At 32.1% G+C, this 22,861-nt stretch overlaps 1 protein-coding gene across 1 annotated transcript in view; it reads left to right on the top strand.

Moving 5' to 3' along the window:
* LOC127719220 (collectin-12-like) overlaps nt 1-21,266 on the top strand; it is a 130,309-nt gene extending 109,043 nt beyond the window's left edge. The window contains exons 5-6 of the mRNA XM_052225238.1: nt 20,044-20,295; nt 21,182-21,266. Coding sequence (XP_052081198.1) covers nt 20,044-20,295; nt 21,182-21,192 — 263 coding nt within the window. The 3' untranslated portion in view covers nt 21,193-21,266. The remainder of the gene's footprint in view (nt 1-20,043; nt 20,296-21,181) is intronic.
* Nucleotides 21,267-22,861: the final 1,595 nt, after the last annotated feature.

Here is a 22,861-nt window from a genome sequence, read left to right as displayed (position 1 = left end):
ATGGTTATTTAAACTCACTTACAATACCTTCTAATTAAGAAAAGGCTTTAATTTTGAAAAGAAATTAACACAATAGTTTAAGTTATAGATACAATGGATAAGCGTAGATTCATGAAAAACAAACCATTCGCCCTCCGGGCTCATGGTTTCTTTTTCAAGAATCCACGCTTATCCATTGTATCTTTATAACATATTCATTAACGATTTAATTTTGTATAAAGCTGTATAATTGGGTTCACCTGGCCGAGGAGCTTAATCACTGTTGAAGAAATGAATGTATCTCATAATTTGCACGAAACGATCCCTTTTCATGACTTTTCCAAAGTAAGGGGTTTCAAGTATAACATCAGCGGTCCAATAGGATTTTATATCTGGTTTGACATTGATACCCATTAGAAAACATAATCCTAGAAATACTCTCATTTCTTCAGCAGTTGGTGTAAACCATGGGGATTTATTTTCATCAGGATGCTCAATAATTAGCTTATTAGCATACCTGTCTGTCTCCTGTATGATGAATTGCAATATTTCATTTGTGAACAGCAATGAAAAAAAATCAAAAGGCTCTTAATTTGGCTCCAATACTGCTGTAGGATCTGTATTCCCACGTGGCAGAAATAAATGTGGTAAACCCCTTTCATAATAAATAAAATTATCATGCCACCCATCAGCCTCAGCCAAACGGTCGCCAGCCTCATCAACAGGGGGGTCATAATTATCATCAGAAAGTTCATTTTCACTTTCAATCACATCTAGTTCACCTATTCCTATTTGCTCAAGCCTCTGATTGTAACGCTGTGCAGCAGCATCGACTTCATTTTGCGAAAATCCTTCAAACTCTTCATTCAAAGACTCAGACATTTTGAAACTTTCAGCCAGACGACAATACTACGAGTTTTACTACAATTTTACTACGGGACCGCCTTTTGGCCTAGAATATTTTGATTGGCTGCAGAAAAATATAGATTTCCTAATTTGGGAGATGACCTGAAGGTCGTGGGAAATTTATTAGTCGACCAAAACCGTAAACTCCCGATTTTCAACAGTGCGTAAATGAAAACATGGAAAGATGAAACGAAAAGAGGCAGAAATTACCGGCTTTTCTTTTTATTAAATACTCTTAAGTACAGAGTATAACTTTTTAAAAAAACGATATGTAAATGGTTTAAAGATTTCGCGTGTAAGGTTATAAACTTTCAATTGTTAAAGCGATCACATTGACTGCACATGTCACTGACAAGTTCGAAAAATGGCGGCACAGAAATGCAAATCGAAAGTACGAATAAATGACATAACTATTACTTTTATTGCCAAAATTTATACATTATATAAAAATCTTAAACCTTTTAAACACACTATGGTAACGGATGCTTTACAGCTTTACGCAATTGACCTGATTTTTAAACTGAAAGTGGGCAGTGCACTTTTCATTTTCCATGATGCCTTGAGGCATCACGCGGCTGTTACCAGGTGATGCTTTCAGGCATCATACGGCGGTTACCAGGTGATGCCTTGAAGCATCATACGCCTTGAATGGGTTAAAGAAATATTAATCTTTCGCGGCGAGTGTATCCTTGAGGATACATAATGCGCAGGGCGGATGTATCCTGAAAGATACACGGTGCGCAGGGCAAGTGTATCATTCAGGATACATAAATATCATCCCAATAAAAGCCGCAAGTTTAGCTATTTGCCGTTCTTAACAGTTAAAATCAATGTTTCAATTAAAATCTACGATATCTGAAGATATTATTTCAGTTCTTCAACAGCTTTAATAACATCGTGCAGGTAAATAAATCAAATCGGAAAATTTTATTTTCTAAAATTAGAACCGGAAACACGTTCTAAGGTCATGTGGGGTTTAAAAATGGCTCCTCTCGGTAACAAGGAGTGGAAGTACAGCTGTTTTCTGTGTTTTGATGAATCCCTTCATAATTTTTAGGTAGTTTTAGATATCTAATAAAAATAAATGGTTCAATATCTTTAAGAATTATGATAGCGATCTTTTTAAAGCCTTTAACTTTTCCTCACAAATCGGAACAAGACAAAGTAAGTTTTTTGCTTTCCTTAACTACAAAAAAATTTCTCGATTTCGAGGGAACAGAGATATGGCTTGGATAAGCTGGTTCTCGGGTGAAACATACACTTTGATTGAGTGTAGAGTGATACAAGCGGATAGGGCTGAGAATGTACGGGATAACAATGCACGAAATTGAAAGTTGTTAGGAAGTGAAATTTCGTCTGCTAGTATTGCAGTGTGAATAAACAGACGAATCAGATGTCGAATTTGAAGGTTCAGTGAAACTGATGTAATCTGGTAATTAATGCTAAACAAGAGGTCTTAGCTGCTGAAGTAAGATTAAGAATTGGTCAGAATGGACAGGGGATAGATGACAGTGAGGGCTATATTATGAGTCAAATAATGAGGATGACAAAGGGGAGCAGGAGGTTAATATCAATGAGTGAGGATATGGTGGTGATGGATGGCTTGATGAGTATAATATTGTTGAAAGGGGTCTACCACATATATTTGCTCCTTGTGGTAATACTGGGCCAAGTCATGTCATGGGTGCTGAAAAGGAGGTTTTAGATTTCTGGCAACTTTATATGGACAATCCATTTCTTGAATACATACTAAATCAACAAAACTGATAACTATGCTGTCGACTGATTTTCACAGTTTGTTTCTATGTTGTGCTGTAATACCACCATCCCATGTAAGGGGGAAGGGTTGAGCGCTCACAAACATGTTTAACCCTGTCACATTCTTTATGTGCCTGTCCCCAGTCATGAGCATGTAGTTCACTGGTTGTCGTTGGTTCATGTCTGTCATTTTTGTTTTTGGTTAATTGTTTTGTTATAAATTAGCTATATATATATAGGCAGTAAGTTTTCTCAATTGAATTGTTTCATATTTTTCATGTCCGGGCCTTTTATAGCTGACTTTACGGTATGGGTTTTTCTCATTGCTGAAGGCCATATGGTTGCCTATAATTACTTACATCCACTTTATTTGAACTTTGGTGGAAAGTTGTCTTATTACCAATCATACCTCATCACCTTATTTTTATATTTACTACAACATTCAGCAAAGACCAAATGACAACAAAATGCCTTGGAGCTACATTATAAATCAGAAATGAAAGCATTTCTTGGTCTTGCATACCAAATGGGAATAAGTTGCTTACCATCTACTAAGTTGTATTGGTTAACAGATCCAATAATGGTCACCCCAATATTTTCTTGTACAATGATCAGAGACTGGTATACCCATATTTTATGGTACCTTCATTTCTCTGACCATGTAACTGAACCTTGATAAAGTGAACAACATATTGATTCATTCTGTAATATTAAACCTTTTGTTTCATTACCGGTGGCATGGAAGGACAAAAAAAATTAAAATGTATCAATCTTTTTAACTATATATAATGAAAGTATTGGTCAAGTTAAAACATGTAAATGTGTAGTAAATGTTGGCCAGTTCGCAAGATAAGAGGTTTAACTACCCCTTTGCCATTGTTGACTACACTTCAAATATGGATGGCTTTAACAAAGCTGAGCAATACATCCAGTATTATTGTTATCTTCAGAAAACCTTGCAATGGCTCCAAAAAGTAAGTTTCAGTTTACTTGGGATGGTTAAATGTAATGCCTACATATTATTTACCATTCATCCAACCTAACATTTCTTCGGTTTTCCTGTTTGCTGGTAAAAGGACTGATAAATAGATATTGTGCTGGGGTATGCATGGGAAGGCCGTTACTTGCCCCAGACCAGAGATTAGTTCAGACACATGCCTACAAACTGGAACAATAAAGGGATCGGAGGTGTCACGTCTGCTGTATTTTGTTCTTGTTGTTTGTTTAAATTTTATTGTTGAAAGTCCAAAATTTATTTATCAAATTCTCTAAGTTAATTGTAATACATTATATAAATGGGTAGACATTGCTTAAGGTGGTATATAACACTACAGGGAGATAGCTAGGTAAAAATCAGCTGAACGTTTTAATCACGTTCTATAGTTAAGGAAGTATTAAGCTTCTCAATGATCGAAATAAGTGTTTGTCAAACTGCTATATATCCAATGAAATTTTTCTGATAAAGTGTGTGGTTCAAGTTTTTTTGAAATTTTGAAATTTTTATTAAAGGGTCAAAGTAAATATTTTGTCAAATTTTTATGAAAATTAAACGAGCCCAGTTAATTTTAGTCAAGGTGTTTGGTACCACCTTAAATTTTTATCAGAATCTCAAGTTTTGTGACTTTATATGGGGAAAATGAAACTGCGCTGAATTATCAAGAAAGGATGAAACATATGTGTACACAATAAATGAGTGTATAAATTCATTTTGCAATTAAATATTCTTCGCATGATTACAATGTATATATATGATAACTAACTTAAAAGTATCTTCATAATGAAAATGGTAATTCAATAAATTTTAATACTCAGTGATTTTAAAACTTTGAAAAATACACAAACAGAAAATCCATGAACAAAGCTTTTGTATATTGATAATAGAGAAAGTTGAATAAAGACCCAACCTTTGACAGAAAAAACTACTGACTACAAATGTACTTGTATATAATGGTTGATCCTGGTAATTTTTCTATTTATGAAAGATAATCCTGATCAGCTATATTCTGCTATACTCTTCTGAAATAGGCAACATGGACTGATTGAACCCAAGCATTGAAAATATTTTTTATTGCAGAGTTGTTTATTTTTTTGCAAAGTATTGCAATCTATACCAGGGAAAATGAAAAAAAAATCATATCTAATTTGTTAAATTACACTCTTATCAGCGTTAACAATTAACAACGGATCTGTGATATCCGTACGTATATATTATATCATGGCACTTTGAAAACGAGTAGTCGTTCGTCGATTGACAGAGTTGTCTTTTCATCAATACAAATGGCGGTCGGAAACGAAAAGTCAAACGGTCAATTTATGAGAGATAAAAAGCTTCGGAATTGCTATAAACGATGTTTAAATGACAAAAACGATTAATAAGACAAATAAGATGACTCGGTCGTAACGATTTGCTGAATATTATCCGTTTTATACACATTTTTCACGTAAACAAGTACACAACAATATCGACATTTTGGCAACATTGAGCTAACAAGGTAACAAAATCGAGCTTTCAAGCATTGTAAAGTCATTATTCTTTGTTTTAATTTTTAAAGAATAGAAAAATCTTTTACAGAGCTATCTTTTTAACTTCTGTATCAGTTGTATTGTCGATCTGTGCCTGCGTTCTCGAGTTGCAACATGTTTTTCATGTTGGGGAATCTGAGCGTGCAAATTTTGCTCGACCACAGAAACCCGCGGAAAAAATTAAATCAGTAGTGAAAGTGTTAATGATCAAAATCAGTGTTTGTCAAACTGCCATATAACCAATGAAATTTTTCCGACAAAGTGTGTGGTTCAAGTCTTTAAATTTTTATATTTTTTTGGAGGGCAGAGTAAATATTTTGTCAAAATTTTATGAAAATTAAACAATCCAAATTAATTTTAGTCAAGCCGAAGGGGTTTGGTACCACCTTAAATGCAAAATCTGAAGTCATATAAAAGTAAGGAGATGTACACTGGTATCATTGTCAATGAAATGATATATCCACCGGAACCAAAGGATGAGGATGCATGTTTGCAACAAACTGTCTTAGAATCTTGTGCCCCTAACGGTTACCTGGTTAACCATTGTTAGTTTAAGAAATAATTCATGGGGGCTTTAATTCATACTGTTTACCACGGGTTGGTCCTTTATGCTTAACGAGCGATAGAGAGGGGTAAATTATCGAAATAAAGGTCAAACTCGTGGTAAAATCAGTATAAGTTCAAGCCCCATGAATTATTTCTATTCTAATAGGACAAATACGGCAATTCTTATCGATCGAAGCTCTCTAGGCAAAGGTAAATGTGTGCTGTTCCCTTAATAAAAAACGTAAAGATTGAAAAACTTTATAAGTGACATGCTTGAACGATTTAAAATAACATACATGGACTGTTTGGACGAAGTTAAATAATTATCTTAATTTATGACCATTGACATTCAACTATTTTTTAGCATCATTTATTTATGTTTCTGTGTTTTGACGACATTCAGTTTGACATTCGTGCATTTTCCCGTATAATGCTTAATATCTTACGTCATTGTTTAATGACGTCCTTTACACAGTGGGAACATTCCAAAGAAATATTCATATTTTACCAAAATTCAAGATTCAAAATTCTTAATTTTTGGCAACACAGGCTTGCTCTGTTTGAATAAAGGAATGACAAACAAACAAATATGTATGAATTGAAAACTGTCATTTATTATTAAAATGACGAAGAAGCAACATAATGAAAAACATGTATAATTAAATCAATAAATCATATCTATAAACAACATATATGGTTATAATGATAAAACCTTATTGACCCATCCCATCAAAGATGGGGTTACATTCGCCACAATATTGTTACCCAAAGCCTTCCTTGTAACAATATCCCCCATCCAATCCAGTGATAAAAATTTCAAAATAAACAATTAGTTCTTACTGCCAAAAATAAGAAAAAATTATAAAAGAAAATCACCAATCTTAGCAATCTACATCTATCTAAGAGCTTTCATTCTAGATACTAAACACTCAGAGAACGTTGACATGTCATCTAACCCATGATTATAATGTATTTACAGATTAAATAATGACTGCCAGAGGCCCATGTCCCTATGGCAACCAACGCCAAATATATATATATATATTTTGATCCAGTTAAAAATCTTTTTTATTTACGATACAACATTTTCGACTGCTGAATTTCGTGAAAGATAACAGCATTTCCCACAGAGTTTATTACAGTGCGTAAAGTTAATCAACAATCTTTATGGGATTCCTAAAATTTTATGACAGTAGGTCAGTCAAGAGTTCAGCCCATCGACAACTGCAATGACAGACGGGGATGATCCATTACTGTTGGTTTTATAATCTCTAACAGATAGGTAAATTACAGGAAGCTAAATCTAGTTCATAATTGTCATAGTTTTTGAAAGTCATGTTTTACTGTTACTGCTTGAAAAATACGGATTTTTCCTAAAATGAACTTTGAAAAGTGTTGCATCACACAGTCAATATGTGCACATTCTGCAATAGAGTCTTTCGACTTTGATGGGTTTATTTACAATATTTTATAGTGCCAGTGCTATTGGTTCCATTTGATGAATGCAAAAAAAGATAGTTTTGCTTCAAATGCCTATAAATGTAGTTTCAATTTAAATAATGGTTTTGCGGTCAAATTGAAAAATACTCTTTCCAAAATAGGATTCAATCATGTATGGGAAAATCAAAATACTTTCTCCAAAAAATGCCTTATTAATGCTGTAGGTAAAAAATTAGCTGAAAGGTATACAGATTTCTGGAAAAACAGTCTTTTTAACGACCAAAATAATCCTAATGGAAACAAATTAAGAACACACAGAAAATTAAAAAAAGAATACAAATTAGAAAATTTTTTATTAATAGATTTAGATCGATACATGATATCAAGTTTTATAAAAATAAGAATAAGTAATAGTTATCTAAATATTGAACAGGGTAGACACCGTAAATTACCTTTGGAAAAAGGAGGTAGAAGATGAATATCATTTGGTTTAAAATGTCAAATTTTAGAAGAATGTAGGCAAAAACTTTTTCAGGAAGTAGAGAGTATAGTTCCAGATTTCACCAAAATGTCTGATGAGGAAAAATTTGCATTTATGTTTATATTTAATGAGTATGACGTAACTAAAATTATTGTCAAGGGAGTTAATGATTTATATGTTTTAAGAAATAGCCTAGCTGATAAGAAATACTAGTCGATGTAACAAAATTGTGACTATTCTATATTTTTCTTATAGTATTTGTTATGATATATTTTATAACAATTGCATTATAATTTTTGTACTTGCAAAAGCAAACATTTAGCAAATTGACAAAAGCACTACATATTTGATCAGATAACAATTGTTGAATAGTTTATACAAGAACTTTTCACATTTAACAGTTTTATTACAAGTGTAAAAGATAGGATGCTGAGTCTGCAAACTGTACAGTTGTCATCTCTCTGTTGGCGTGTCTCTGTTTCAGGTTACCGAGTCTTGTCTCAATTTCTCTGTATTTTCTTTTTCTGTTGATTCGTTTGCCACGGGCGGCGTACTGCAGTATTTGACATCTGGAAGCAGCTTCCTGGCGTTGTAACAGCTCGATCAACTTGTAGATATTTGGGTGTGGAGTCTAAACGATTGTCTTGATGTTTGAGTGTCACACCTCTAAGTTGTTGGTTGTTCTTAGTCCTACAATGTTGTAATGGTTCCACAAATGACGTTGCATTCTACCCAATACTCGGTCAAGTAGTCTGTAAATCTTGCGGTGTTGATATCAGTATCTACATTCGCTAAGTCTTGGAGAGATTGAAACCAGACGTCCTCCACCTCATCAGTTGGTACCATTGGAAGAACTGCTGCTCTTCTCACCAGTCTGTGGATGTCCTCGTTGTTCGAATAAGACTTGCAGTCTACACTCGAGTTTTGCGCCAGATACACTTGGTGTAGTGGAAAAAGCAACCTTTCTTGGTGATGCCAGGAAACACTGTATATGCTGCATTGTGTGCTGCTGTCTCGTAGTCAAGTACTATAGTCTCTGGTTGAAGTTGCAGTTAGTGTTGTTGACAGTAATCTTTAAGTAGTTGGAAGAAACGGATGTAGGTTGCCTGGTCTTTTCCTGGTAGTAACGCAAAGACGAGTGGATACATAGCTCCATCAACAAAGCTGTGTAGGGAGTATAACTAGTAAAAAGTAGAAGGACAACTGTAAAAGGTGCCATCACCATAAACAGTAGAAGCTGCTGTCAAGTGGCATAAGTTGAAGTGGGTGCTGAATATCAGGATACGGTCTTGGTCTCCATCATCAATGAGTAGAAAGTTATCACCAGTTGTCGTCTCTCTCCATTTACCCTCTAAGTTGATCTCCTGTCTTGAAATTGGCAGTTGAGGTATCGTCTTACTGCACTGGTATAAAGTGATGTCTTGCAGGTTGTAAAGGTGGACATACTCTGGACTAGTCTTTCAGAGTCGTTGTCCCAGTCTCTGTTGCGTAGTTTGACTAATTCGTCTTCATAGATTGTTGGTTCTGTGGTGCTTTCAACAAGACATCTTTCTTTCATTCTTTTGAGTACTTGATCAACATTGAGTTGAACTGGATCTGAAGGGTGATTATGCTGATCTCTGATGTTAACTGGTATTCTATTGAGTGTGTTGATGGTAGCTGTGCAGTCAGACTTTACACACCTCCAGTAGCATCTGTCTCCCCGTTTAGTCTTTACTCTGTACTTGTAGTTATTGTAGACCAAGTTTTCTTTGCCAAGACGATTATCAACAAATTGTATATTTAACTGTGCATTAGCCATACTTGGAAAGTGAATGACATGACTTGCCTATCCTCCCCTTTTATGTGCATATCATTGGCTTGGACATGTGCTCACTCAGTGTCAGCTTGGGCTTTGCGCATACTCATGCTCACCCAGTTTCCAGCTTGGAAGTTATCAAATTTGATTAATTATTATTTATTTCTTATGATTTTTAAATTTTTATTAGTTGTTCATTTGAAAATTTCATGTAGTTCACTTTAACTAATAAAACATTTAAAATTATGTGGAATTAAATAAATCTCTAATATCCTTTTTTTTAGTTTGAAATAATTGTATCTTACTAAAATTTCTTTAGTATTTCTTATATATATATATATATATATATATATATGTCTTATGTTTTTACAAAAAAAAAGTAATAAAAATGTTTTAATTTATTGATTTCTTTAAAGTTCATAATAGTTTTAACCCAAATTCTACTATTTTATTTATCAAATTTATCAAATGTTGCAATTTTAGCAGGTTTACTAATTATTTTTAACAGTTTTAAAAATACTTATAATAACATTTAAATAGTTATAAAAACACCTATTGTTATGATATAAACATCTATTGAAATATTTTGGTCGGCATTCAAGGAATAGGTAACATATAAAATGTTGGAATTCGAGGAAGACACCGAATGAAACGTTTAATATAAAAGATAGAAAAAGTAATAGAAAAGATAGACAAAAAATAAAAAATAAGACTAATGCGTTAAAAAGTTTAATAAGAAAACTATAAGTTATAGACATTTGGAGAGTAATAAATCCAAATAAAACACAATATACCTGGAGAAGAAAAAATAATGAAGTAGCTAGACCTAGGGTATTCCACACTGATATAAGACCCGCTACAATTCAATATACAGACTATCAACCGATTTCACTTAAGACAAATCATTGTCAGGGGGGAAAAGGAAAGGGTTATTTCAAATTAAACAATAGTATTCTTAAAGGCGAATCATACAAAATGAAAATTAACACTTTAATAGATAAATATGAAAAATTAAGAAACCGAATAAGCTTAGCAATCGTGTGGGATCTGTTTAAAATAGAGGTAAAGGAGACGACTATTGAATATTGTAAAATTAAAGCTAAAAATAAAAAGATGAAATTAAAGAATTAGAACAAGAACTAAAACTTTTGAATGAAATTCAGGACAACAACCTTGATGAAAAGAAAAAAAAATGCCGAACATAATAGATTCAATAAAGAATGCCAACGGAAGAAATGCTACAAACTCTATATTCTGATAAAATAAAAGGGGCACAAATAAGGTAAAGAGTTAAATGGATAGAAGAAGGCGAAAAAAATACAAAATATTTTTTTTGGAATTAGAGAAATCAAGACAGACATGAAAAAATATTACTGCTATTAGGAACAGTGATGGGGAAATAACTGAGGATCAAGGTAAAATATTAGAAACGGGGAGGAATTATTATGTAAATTTATATACGTCAACTAAGCCAGATTTAGGAGAAATTGAAAATTATATTGAAAATACAAAAATAAACTGCAAACTAACTACACACGAAAGTAATGAAATTAGGAAAGCTGACAATAGAGGAATGTACAAATTCTGTTTTTAAAATGAAACTTAACAAAACACCGGGTATTGATGGTCTTCCAATTGAATTTTATAGATCTTTCTGGTCCAACTTACAATATTTTGCTGTAGATGTCTTTAATCATTGAGAAGAAAGAATTGACAAATTCACAAAAACTAGGACTAATTACCCATATTTACAAGAAAAATGACCCGTTAAATTTAGACATATAAACCAATCACTTTATTAAATGTAGATACCAAAATTATAGCATATTCTCTTGCACAAAGACTTAAACCAGTATTGCATAAAATCATTCATAGTGATCAAAACGGGTATGTTAAAAATAGATATATTGGGTTTAATATTAGACAAATCCAAGATATTATAGACTATTCAGAAAAATTCAACGTAGACGGGGCATACCTTTTTTTTTAGATTTTTCAAAGGCATTTGACTCGTTAGAATGGGAATTTATGTATTGTTCATTAAAGAAATTTGACTTTCAGAAATCTTTACTGAAGTGGATAAATACTTTATATACAGATATAAAGGGTTGCATATTAAATAAAGGGTGGGTTTCAAGACCCTTCTGCATTGAGTGCGGGATCCGTCAAGGGTGTCCCGCGAGTTTTATAATTTTCGTTGTTGCTGTTGAAATTTTAGCCAGTAGATTAAGACAAGATAAAAATTTTAAAGGTTTTCATATCAAACTAGATAATAAAACCCATACTTTAAAGTTAAGCCAGCTTGCAGATGACACCACTTTATTTTTAAATTCAAAACATATATATATATATATCTTTATTCTCGTAAACCAAAGTACAATGGTACAGAGACATATACAAATAAATTAACATACATAGTATAAATTTTAAATACAAATGTAGAGACATAAAGTGGTTACCCAGGAGATTCTAGGCCTTTCATAATAATTCTTATAAACTTACACAGATTGTTTAGTTCAGACGGGTTGTTGCTATTCATTAGACCTTGAAATTTTAAAATATTTGGTCTGTTTACAAAATGATGCTTTAGTAGCATTTGTCTACTTTCGTCTATTGCCGAACATTCTAAAATATAATGGAACTCGTCGCCAATATCACCGGAATTGCACAAAGTACAAATACGATTTTCTCTCTGAATATTTTGCCATCTACCAATTTCGCTAGAAATTTTTGTGTTCAAAATTCTAAATCTACAAAAAGAAGCAATATTCTTGTCATCTAAAATATCAAAGTAGGTTTCGAAATTTATACTATTTTTGAATAATTTATAATTTAGAGCTTTTGGAGAATTTTGTAGAGTAGCATACAATGTCTGTCTGAACTGGTCAGTTAATCTTAATTCAACAGTATCATACAACCAGTTTTTACTTATAAAATATTAAGTGTTCCATATATTTGATAGTCAACAATTATCAAGCACAGATTTTACATTCTTACACCAAGCTATATTTCCATTATAACTACCAGTAACAAGATTGTATAGAATAACAGGAAGTTTCTAATCTTCCCCAGTTACAAGCTTTTCCCAATACTAATAGTACGCAATTTAATAAAAATATCCAGTGGGAATCGGCCAAGTTCCCCATATATCATGTAATCAGGAGTGGATTTTTTAAGATTAAGTAGTAATTTACAAAATTTTAGATGAACACGTTCTATAACAGAGGTGTTACCAATTCCCCAGACTTCACACCCGTATAATAATATAGGCTTAACTACTTTGTCAAATAATTCTAGTTGACATTTAATGTTTAAACTATGTGATCTCCCCTTTTTTAGAATATCGTACATAGCCCTTGTTGCTTTATCAGCTTGTGCCTTTTTTGCTTTTGTGAAACTTCCTGTTCTAGAAAGTAATACACCAAGATATGTAAATTCTTCAACAATATCTAACTCAATATCAGCATATTTAAAAATAACATTTGGTAGTGGTCTACCTTTAGAAAATATTACTATTTTGATTTTAGGGACATTGACTTTTAATTTCCATGTATCACAATATTCCTTTAAAGCGTCTAATTGTTTTAATACGCCCGTCAAAATTTTGACGGGACGTATTATGGTATACAAATGTCGTCTGTCCGTCTGTCCGTCTGTCTGTCCGGCGTAAACATGTCGCACCGTAACTTGAGAACGACTTATCCGAATTTCATGAAACTTAACATAGTTGTTTCTTATGATAGTCAAACGATCTGTATACTTTTTGGTGAAAATAAGATTCAAACTTTTTGAGTTACGGGACTTAGTAACTAAAACAGGTGTGTGTTTTTTTTTCACATGTCGCGCCGTATCTCAAAAACAATTTATGATTATTGCTTGAAACTTTACACACTTCTTAGTTATATTAATCTTAAGATCTGTATACTTTTTGGTGATGATTCAAAATTTTATTTTTGAGTTATTGAGTATTTTGTAAAAAAAAGGGGGAGGGGTTTTCGTATCTCAAAAACGATTTATGATTATTGATTAAAATTTTACACACTTCTTAGTTATATTAATCTAAAGATCTGTATACTTTTTGGTTTTGATTCAAAATTTTATTTTAGAGATATTGATTTTTTTTTTAAAAGGCGGGTGTTCACATGTCGCGCGTATCTCAAAAACGATTTATTATTATTGCTTAAAATTTTACACACTTCTTAGTTATATTAATCTAAATTTCTGTATACTTTTTGGTTTTGATTCAAAATTTTATTTTAGAGATATTGAGTTTTTTGTAAAAAAAGGGGGGTTTTCGCATGTCGCGCCGTATGTCAGAAACTATTTATGGTTATTGCATAAAAATTCACACACAAGACAACGGGCGTATCATGCGCTCATGGCGCAGCTGTTTATTGTAGATCTGCTTGTGTTTCTGACATAAGTACAGTGTCGTCTGCGTACAATACAACAAACAGTTTTAAATACATATTTAGCTCGTTCTCTATTTGATCTGATAAAGATTTCAAACCATTTATATTTTTGTCCTGAAAAAAGCTTTCTAAATTGTTTAAATAAATAGAAAAAAGTATGGGAGATAAATTTTCTCCCTGTCTTACACCTACATTGCGAGGAAAGTAATCTGAATATTCCCCATCACTGAAAATTCGTGATTTGACATTTTTATACATGTCAAAAATAGTGTTTTACATCTTCCCATTCACTGTATGTAAAATGAGTTTTGACCAAAGACCAGATCTCCAAACTGTATCGAAAGCTTAAAGCAAAATCAATAAAAGCACAAAAAAGTTTTTTTCTTTTTTTGTCTCAGTAGTTCACGTAAAATATGCAGAGTAAATATGCTGTCTATAGTGGAATAGCCCTTTCTGAAACCAAACTGGTTTTCATTTAACAAAAAATATTCTTCCAAAAAATTACTCAGTCTTAAATTCAAAATTGACGTAAAAAATTTACCCATACAGCTTAATATAGTTAATGGTCTGTAGTTTTGAGGATCTGACTGGTCACCTTTGTTTTTATAAAAAGGTATATCATTACCAACAAGCCAAAGTTCAGGCACTTTTCCAGTATCAAATACAATATTGAACAGTTTTACATAGATTGGCATGAAAATCTGAGTGGTGCTCTTAATATATTCATTAATGATGAAGTCATCACCACAAGCTTTGTCATTCTTAAGATTTTTGATGCATTTTAAAATTTCATTTTCCGTAATAGGACTGTTTAATAGTGAATTAAGTTCGTTATTCTCATCTATAATAGTTTCTTCACCAGCGTCAGGGTCTGAAGAATTTAAATTTTTGAAAAATTAAAAAAGTATATCAACAGGAATATTATTCCTTCTTTTTTCTTTATACGAGTACAATATCTTCCAAAATTCTTTAGAGTTACTATTTTTTAAAACATTCATCTTTTTTCTCATGGCTTTTTTATGCTTATTAATAGAAATGTCCATGTGCCTCTTATATTCATGTTCTGTATTCTTCATCTCTTCCTTTTTAAACTTGTTTTATTGGATTTATATCTTCTTTCTGCTGTTCGATGGCATCGCCTTTTTTCCTAACATATTTGGTAAAACCAAGGTTTAATAACCTTTCTTCGACATTTCTTTTCATGTCGTTTATAAGTAAAAGATCCAAACACCTTTTCGACTGAATCCAGCATTAAACCATTTACAGATTCAACTATTTTATTAATATTTTCTTGAGCAAGTATACTGGTATTCAACATAGTTAAATCATTATTTGATTGATCGATTTTATTTCTATCGATATTTCTCACAAGAAGTCTCATTAACTTTGAACATTATAGAAATTTTCGGATCACTTTCAGGCCTGAAGCTTATTCGAAATAAAACAGAAGGGATATGACTCGGAAATTTAAAGTCCTGTAAAGATAAAGTTGAAAACATTAAGTGGACACAAGAACCGATTAAAGTATTAGGAATATATTTTGGACTTAATAAAAATGAGTGTAAAAAATCAAACTTGCAAAGACAATACGAAAAATCGGAAAAAATAATTAAAGATTGGAATAACAGAAAATTAACTATGTTAGGTAAAATAACTCTTGTTAAATCACTAATCCTACCAAATATCACCTATGTTGCATCAGTAACAGAAATTGATAAAGAATACCTCGCAAAATTAAAAAAAAATAATATATAATTTTATATGGAATAATAAACCAGAAAAAGTTAAAAGAGCGATAATAAGTAAAAATTATCATGCTGGCGGGCTTAAAATGATAGACCTAGATAAATATATAGAATCCATAAATATTAATTTAATGTAAAAAGACTCATTGATAGTGAAGACTCATCACCCAATTGGAAAGTCTTACCAAAATTTTACTTAGACAAATTTGGACAAGAATTCCTTATATTTAAAATAGACTTTAACAATATTAATTTGATTAATAAACTAAAAGAAATTGTTCCAGAATTTTACTTAAAAATAATCATATCATGGATAAGTTCAAAATCTGAAAAAGAATCAGATCGACTAACATGCATATAAACATATAAGACAGCAACTTATATGGGGCAATAAGCATATCAAATTAAATGGTAAATGTCTTATTTTCAAAAATTGGATAAACAGTAAAATTTTATTTGTAAATGACATAATTGATGATAAAGGAAAAATAAGATTTTAGATAAATTATCTTGCCATGCTAACTGGTTTTCGGAATATAAAATGGGACAGAATTCTTAATTTAGATAACAATACAAGGAAAAGAGAACAAATGTTGTACTTTATCTTTAACTATATCCAAGATAATAAATTGAGAATGTTAAGATGGAAATTTCTACATTACATTTTACCAACCAAACAATTACTTTTCTCTTGGAAAATAATTAAAACTCCTTTATGTAATATATGTAATGTCATTGAAGATTATGAACATTACTTTTTGACATACAAATATCTGAAATCATTTTGGGATCAAATAAAACTAATACTAAACCTGGGACTATTATACTAACATAATAGTCCCAGACTAGACACACTTAAAATAGGACATCATATAATATCACTTGCATCATTTTTTGTATGGATACAAGATAAATGATACAAATTATTACAATATAAACGATTTTTAACAATCATACTTTTTACTATATATAAAGTATAGTATATATCCGAGCAGAAAGCAAAACAAATTAATGTGTTTGAAATTTTTAAAAATGAATTTCTCCAACATTACGAAATATTGACAAATAAACAAGGCACACATAAAAACTTCTACAATTTGGTTGCAGAAACAATTAAGTTATCTTCTTAAACTAAGATTTATAATATATCATATTAATTTCTTTTTATTCTGTTACATAATATTTATTTGCAAAACTGTATATTGTGTACTAACAAGTACTAACCTTATCACTGAAATGCTATATACTAACGTTAACGAGGCCGGGATAAGGTACCGGTACTTTATGTATCTCTAACAAATGTACTTTTCAAATAAAATTATATAAAAAAAAATAATAATACTGGGAACAATCTGATGTGTGGTAATTTTATTACTTCTAAGTGTCCAACCTATTACATTTACATCAATTTCATAACATATATTTTGTCTGTCTTTTTTTAATATGTTTATATTCTTCATTGCTTACATACTTTATAAAACACATTTCATGTATCTGCACATTGTATCATCATTATGTATTCAAACTATCTATATATAACTGATACCTGGGTTACTACATTTTTGTACTTGTATATATGTAGGACTCTAAAGTGCGATGGGGACGGTAAAGTGCGATGGTCACGCTAAAGTGCGATGGTCTGCGCTAAAGTGCGACGCCTCCATACGCTAAAGTCCGATGGTCCGCGAAAGTATAGACGTAAGAAACGTATTTTTGGATTATGACGTTAACAGGTCGTTTATACAAACCAAAAATGAATATGCCGGAAGATAAATTAGGAATATTTGATTAACAACTTTCAAATCAAATGTCCATGACTTAAATAATTTCAAACCTAACCGTGCTTTGTCGGCTGAAACAAATGTGTGTTGTTTATTTTCGGGTGCCGGAAGAAGGACTTGTGTCCTGCAGTTGACAATTTTACTATAAAGATACAAAATAGTATACGCATAGGTATCCTGTATCCTGCTTCTATTGGAAGCGAACGGATACATTTGATAAAAATTAAAATCATTGTTTACGTTGCAGTTTACTTTGCGGTCCCCGTTAAAATATTATCGATTTTATTGAAAAGTTACATGTTTTCAAGCGTAAATTATAAACTGTCGACTAAAACATAGTTTGTACATTGTAGGAAAATGTAACATGTATGTGTACTCGCTACAAAAAAGAAGAAAGCTCGGCGAATTTCACCTTTTGCTCGCATTTAGATTAAAGCTTGTACAAATAAATGTTACTGATATTCCGACAATGATCGAATTTTGTATTTGTAATTTACAAAGACGACTGTAAGGGGAGGTGTTCAGATTATTGATAGACTGTGTGAACGGCAAGCTATACCAGTTATCCAAGTATTTAACATGTTTAATACGCCAGAATTGTTAAAAAAATCATTTACAGGAAATAAAGTATTTTGTGACACCTGAATTACCTTTTTAGCAATTATTACGTGGTCGGTCTTCTAAATTTAGAAACAATCACTTAATCTTACCGGTAAATTATAAATTAAAGCCTGTCACATATGTTATACCTGTGAAAAGAGACTATTTTTTAACATCCATGTACTTTAACGTTTTAAACCCTCGAACCTTATCCTATTGATCCATCGCACTTTAGCGTGACATACCATCGTACTTTAGCAAACAAACAACCATCGCACTTTAGCGTGATTCACCATCGTACTTTAGCGTAGACCATCGCACTTTAGCGTGACCATCGCACTTTAGAGTACCATCGCACTTTAGAGTCCTACATATATATTAATAGTGTGTAATAATACGATGTACATGTATCTCCCACATTTTATAGTAACAGTTGCACAGACATATCATATAGTTCTGATATTATCATAAAAAATTGAAAACAACACGTTTAATAATTGCATGCTTCCGAAGCGCTTTTCTGGATTTACCTTCATCAGGAACGCTCAATGCCAAACATTTGAAATCCGAGGGATGTGTAAGTACCGAAACAGTTGAAGAGCTATATGACAAAAATAACTAAAACAAATAGCCAAATTCATCTAAGGTCAACTTTGTAAGACAGCCTCTAAAAAGAGCTGGACCGTTACAGTAAACTCCATGACAAATTATATTCATGTGTTGTAACCCCTGGCAATTTTGTAAAAATTCCTGTCAGAATTCTGAACCAAAATTTGTCTGACTAGTCGTCATATGATAAGACCTGGTAAAAATTTTCATAGTACATGTACTTCGATCATATCTGTAGATGTATATAGATTCTACCACTGCATCGAGTGTGATACGATATTTATCCACTCGAGACAGTTAAATTTTCAAATTTAAAACGCGAGGCTCGCCTAGCGTTTTAAATATTTAAAATTTAACTGTCGAGAGTGGATAAATATCGTATTACACGAGATTTGGTGGTGGAATCTGTTTCTCTAATGATTTTCAAACAATACGCAGGCAAATTTATTCCTTCTTTTCGAATGATCTGCAAAAAGATGTGTTCTTTCTATGTGACGTCATCAGGCATGGTCGCCTTTTTTCATGCCGTCACAATAGGAAATTCAGAGGAAAGCAAGAAAATTCGACGTCATAATCGGATTTTAACCAATGAAGAACTGAGATCAAACGAACCACACGTTGATTAAATTTTTGTTATACAATGGGTGCAGAAAGGGATAAATTGACGAAGAATTAGAGAAACATGTATAACTATATTCTAAACATCAAAAAGGAAAGTGCGGTCATGGAATTATTATGATGACAAGTAAATGTAGCTACTAGATAGTATCATGTACTGTACATGTATGTCTGGTCACTTCTAGGATATTAAAGCCAAGAATTGGAATCTAGCTGAAATAAAAAACAAATACAAATAAAAAAAAAAAAAAAAACAAGAAAAAAAAAAAAAACCTTAATATCACACAATTTAATGTTTACTTAGTAATATGATTCTTTCTAGGTTTTAAAGCATTTCAATTACTTTGATTGGCAATTTGAATAGATTCTACCACTGCATCGAGTGTGATACGATATTTCTCCCCTCGAGACAGTTAGATTTTCAATGCGAAGCTGGCCAAGCGTTTTTAATATTTGCAGTTTAGATGTAGAGAGTGGAGAAATATCGTATTGCACGAGCTTTGGTGGTAGCATACCCAACTATATCAGTCCTATTCAGGATCGATAACTCTGTCGATAAATATTGGCGGATATACAATGTTGAAATGTATGCAATGACATATTTGTGTACACAAGTTAAAATTTCAGTATTGATTTTTTGGATCTGTTTCTCTAATGATTTGTAAAAGATGATATGCACTCAAAATTAATCCTAATTTTTCGATGTCCTGCACATAGTCTCACAATAAAGAAAGTCTATTCCTCGTGGGAATTAAAACAAAACTGTTCAACAACTGTCTCTGTTAGCTTTCCACTATAAAATGACAATAAAAAAACAATAATTTTCTAAATTTTTTATTTTCATAAGCTGTTTGGTTAGGTGGTACGGACGCAGCTAAAGAAGGAACCTGGGTGTGGTCATCATCTGGTAAACCATTCACTTTCAAAGATTGGTGGAAGAGTATAGATGGAAGAAGGGGCGATGAACCAGATGATTATGGAAAACATGGCCAAGACTGTCTCTCATTGTCCAAATATGACAACTATAAAGCGTGGTATGATAGCGATTGTAGCGACAAGCACAGAAGAGGAGACTTTAAGGGAATCATATGTGAAAAACGTAAGTTATAAAGATGACGAATTTCATTTCTTTTTTGAATGCAAAATTAATTAAGAAAAGAATTTTTTATTGAAAATCTAATAAAAACTTAAATCATATGTATAAAAACTTAAGTTATAAAGTTATAAGGATGACGAATTCCATTTTTTTTAATGTAAGATTAATGAACAATTATCTTAGCAAAAAAACGAGTGTGTTACTGTTTGAAATGATCAAATATTAGGAATATTTAGTTAAGACAAAAAGGTAAAAAAATGAACATATAGACTTTTTTTATAAAAAAGTAAAAAAAAAATATTTTCCATAAAACAATTTTATGCTTTTGAAAGCAATACATCTTAAAATAAAACTGTCACGGTCTTCCTTTATGGTAAAAAAAATGAAAAACATTTTTCTTTGATATGATTTTTTGTAGTTATGTTTATTCACCTCTATGCTTGTTTTAAGGATTTACTTATCTGAGGTTCAGGAGTTTTTGTCAAATGCTCGGACTTCTTGGTTATTTTGCCCCCCCCACCCACATTTTTCTTTTCATATAAGACTTTAATAGCTCATAAAAGCACTTCACCAAAATTTAAGCATATTCTAGATTTCTTTTCTTTCGATTTGAGACCCAAATAATACCAATGCAATTTTAAGTCCGAGTCAGCCTTTTACCGCCTTTTAAAAAAAAAATCAATATCTCGAAAAGGAGCTCTATAACCTATCAATATTTTCTGCTATTGTGTTCCTTAACAAATGCTCTTCCGACTTAAAGTATCAATTTTAAATTCTAGGTTTTTTTTTAATTTCACCTTAGTACATCCTAAAATGAACATAATACATGTACATCAAATTATAAATGCACGAGACAATTTGATGATAAGTTTTTTTCTTCTTTTTTTAGCGGCAGAATAAAAGACTTAGACGAAAACAGACAAATGAATAGAAGAATGTCACAAGACACAATTAAATGACTAGCTATTAAAAAAATTTTTAGTTGTAATCTCTGTCCTGCCTTTTTATTTTTCACTCAATTCGGTCCTGCCATTTTTTTTTTTATTAGTTTATCCTGAATTTTTTTACATAAATTGCCTTTTTTTTTTTTGCCAAGTTGCTCATCCTGCATTTTTTTTTACTCAAAACTCCTGTCCTGCCTTTTTTTCAAATTTCATCCTAGCCCCCCCCCCCCTCCCCCCCCCCCCCCTTTTCCCCCATAAAAATCAAATGGTAGCTTCCTAATTCAATATTGTAATACAAGAGTGCACACACACTGAGATGTCTCGTTTGATTTTTCAAGATGCATGAAAATCAGGTCAAGGTCATATCAATCCTGGAAGACGGACATGTGCACATTACAATCATTCCCTACACAAAACAGGTGACCTCTTGTTCCTAGAACCTGAGAAAAAGACCCAAATCAACAAAAACAATGTTGAACAATAAACCAAGAAAATGTCAGATGTACCCCGCCAGACAAACATATACGAAAGAAATTTATGTATCACTGAAAAATTATTACACCAGGGTTTTCGATATCATAAACTAGTCAAAACATTTACTAAATTTTATCATCGGTATAAGGACATCATTCGTAAATATAACTCAACATGCAGACATCTTATACGTTCGGGTATTTCACATCCAATCTTTTATGGTAATATTCTTTACAAAGCACAAAAATGTCAGTATTCACCTCAAAAGCTAACAAAACCTTTAAACAGACTTATTAAGAAGGGATATAATTACGATACTGTTGTCAGGTCATTAAAGATTGCATAGTTTGGCTTTAATATTGATTCACTTATAGGGTCTTTGCATCGGAATTAAACATATTTATTCTAAAACCAGTTGTTGGCATGACACGGGTTATGTTCTTCTCATATATTTTATGATGGTATAATTCTAAACCCCTAACAGGAGGGATTGTGCCTGATATTCATATGATGAAGACATAATCTTTCAATCAGTTTAATTGAGGTCTGGAGCTGGCATGTCAGTAACTGCTAGTAGTCTGTTGTTATTTATGTATTATTGTCATTTTGTTTATTTTCATTTATTTCCTATTCTGACATCGGACTCGGACTTCTCTTAAACTGAGTTTTACTGTGCGTACTGTTGTACGTTTGTTTTTTCTACATTGGCTAGAGGTATAGGGGGAGGGTTGAGATCTCAAAAAACATGTTTAACCCCGCCGCATTTTTGCGCCTGTCCCAAGTCAGGAGCCTCTGGCCTTTGTTAGTCTTGTATCATTTTTAATTTTAGTTTCTTGTGTATAATTTGGAGTTTAGTATGGCGTTCATTATCACTGAACTAGTATACATATTTGTTTAGGGGCCAGCTGAAGGACGCCTTCGGGTGCGGGAGTTTCTCGCTGCATTGAAGACCCATTGGTGACCTTCGGCTGTTGTCTGCTCTATGGTCGGGTCGTTGTCTCTTTGACACATTCCCCATTTCCATTCTCAATTTTACAACTTACAATCATTCAATTAGACCATATAATATGTGACCCACTGCTTACACTTACATTAGTTTAAGAAATGGACCAAATAAAAAAAAACAGTACATTGTCCAATGAACCATGAAA

Source organism: Mytilus californianus, unplaced genomic scaffold (assembly GCF_021869535.1).
Source record: "Mytilus californianus isolate M0D057914Y unplaced genomic scaffold, xbMytCali1.0.p SCAF_105, whole genome shotgun sequence".
Taxonomy (NCBI): domain Eukaryota; kingdom Metazoa; phylum Mollusca; class Bivalvia; order Mytilida; family Mytilidae; genus Mytilus; species Mytilus californianus.
The sequence above is the reverse complement of the archived record's forward strand: the minus strand, read 5'-3'. Positions and strand labels throughout refer to the sequence as shown.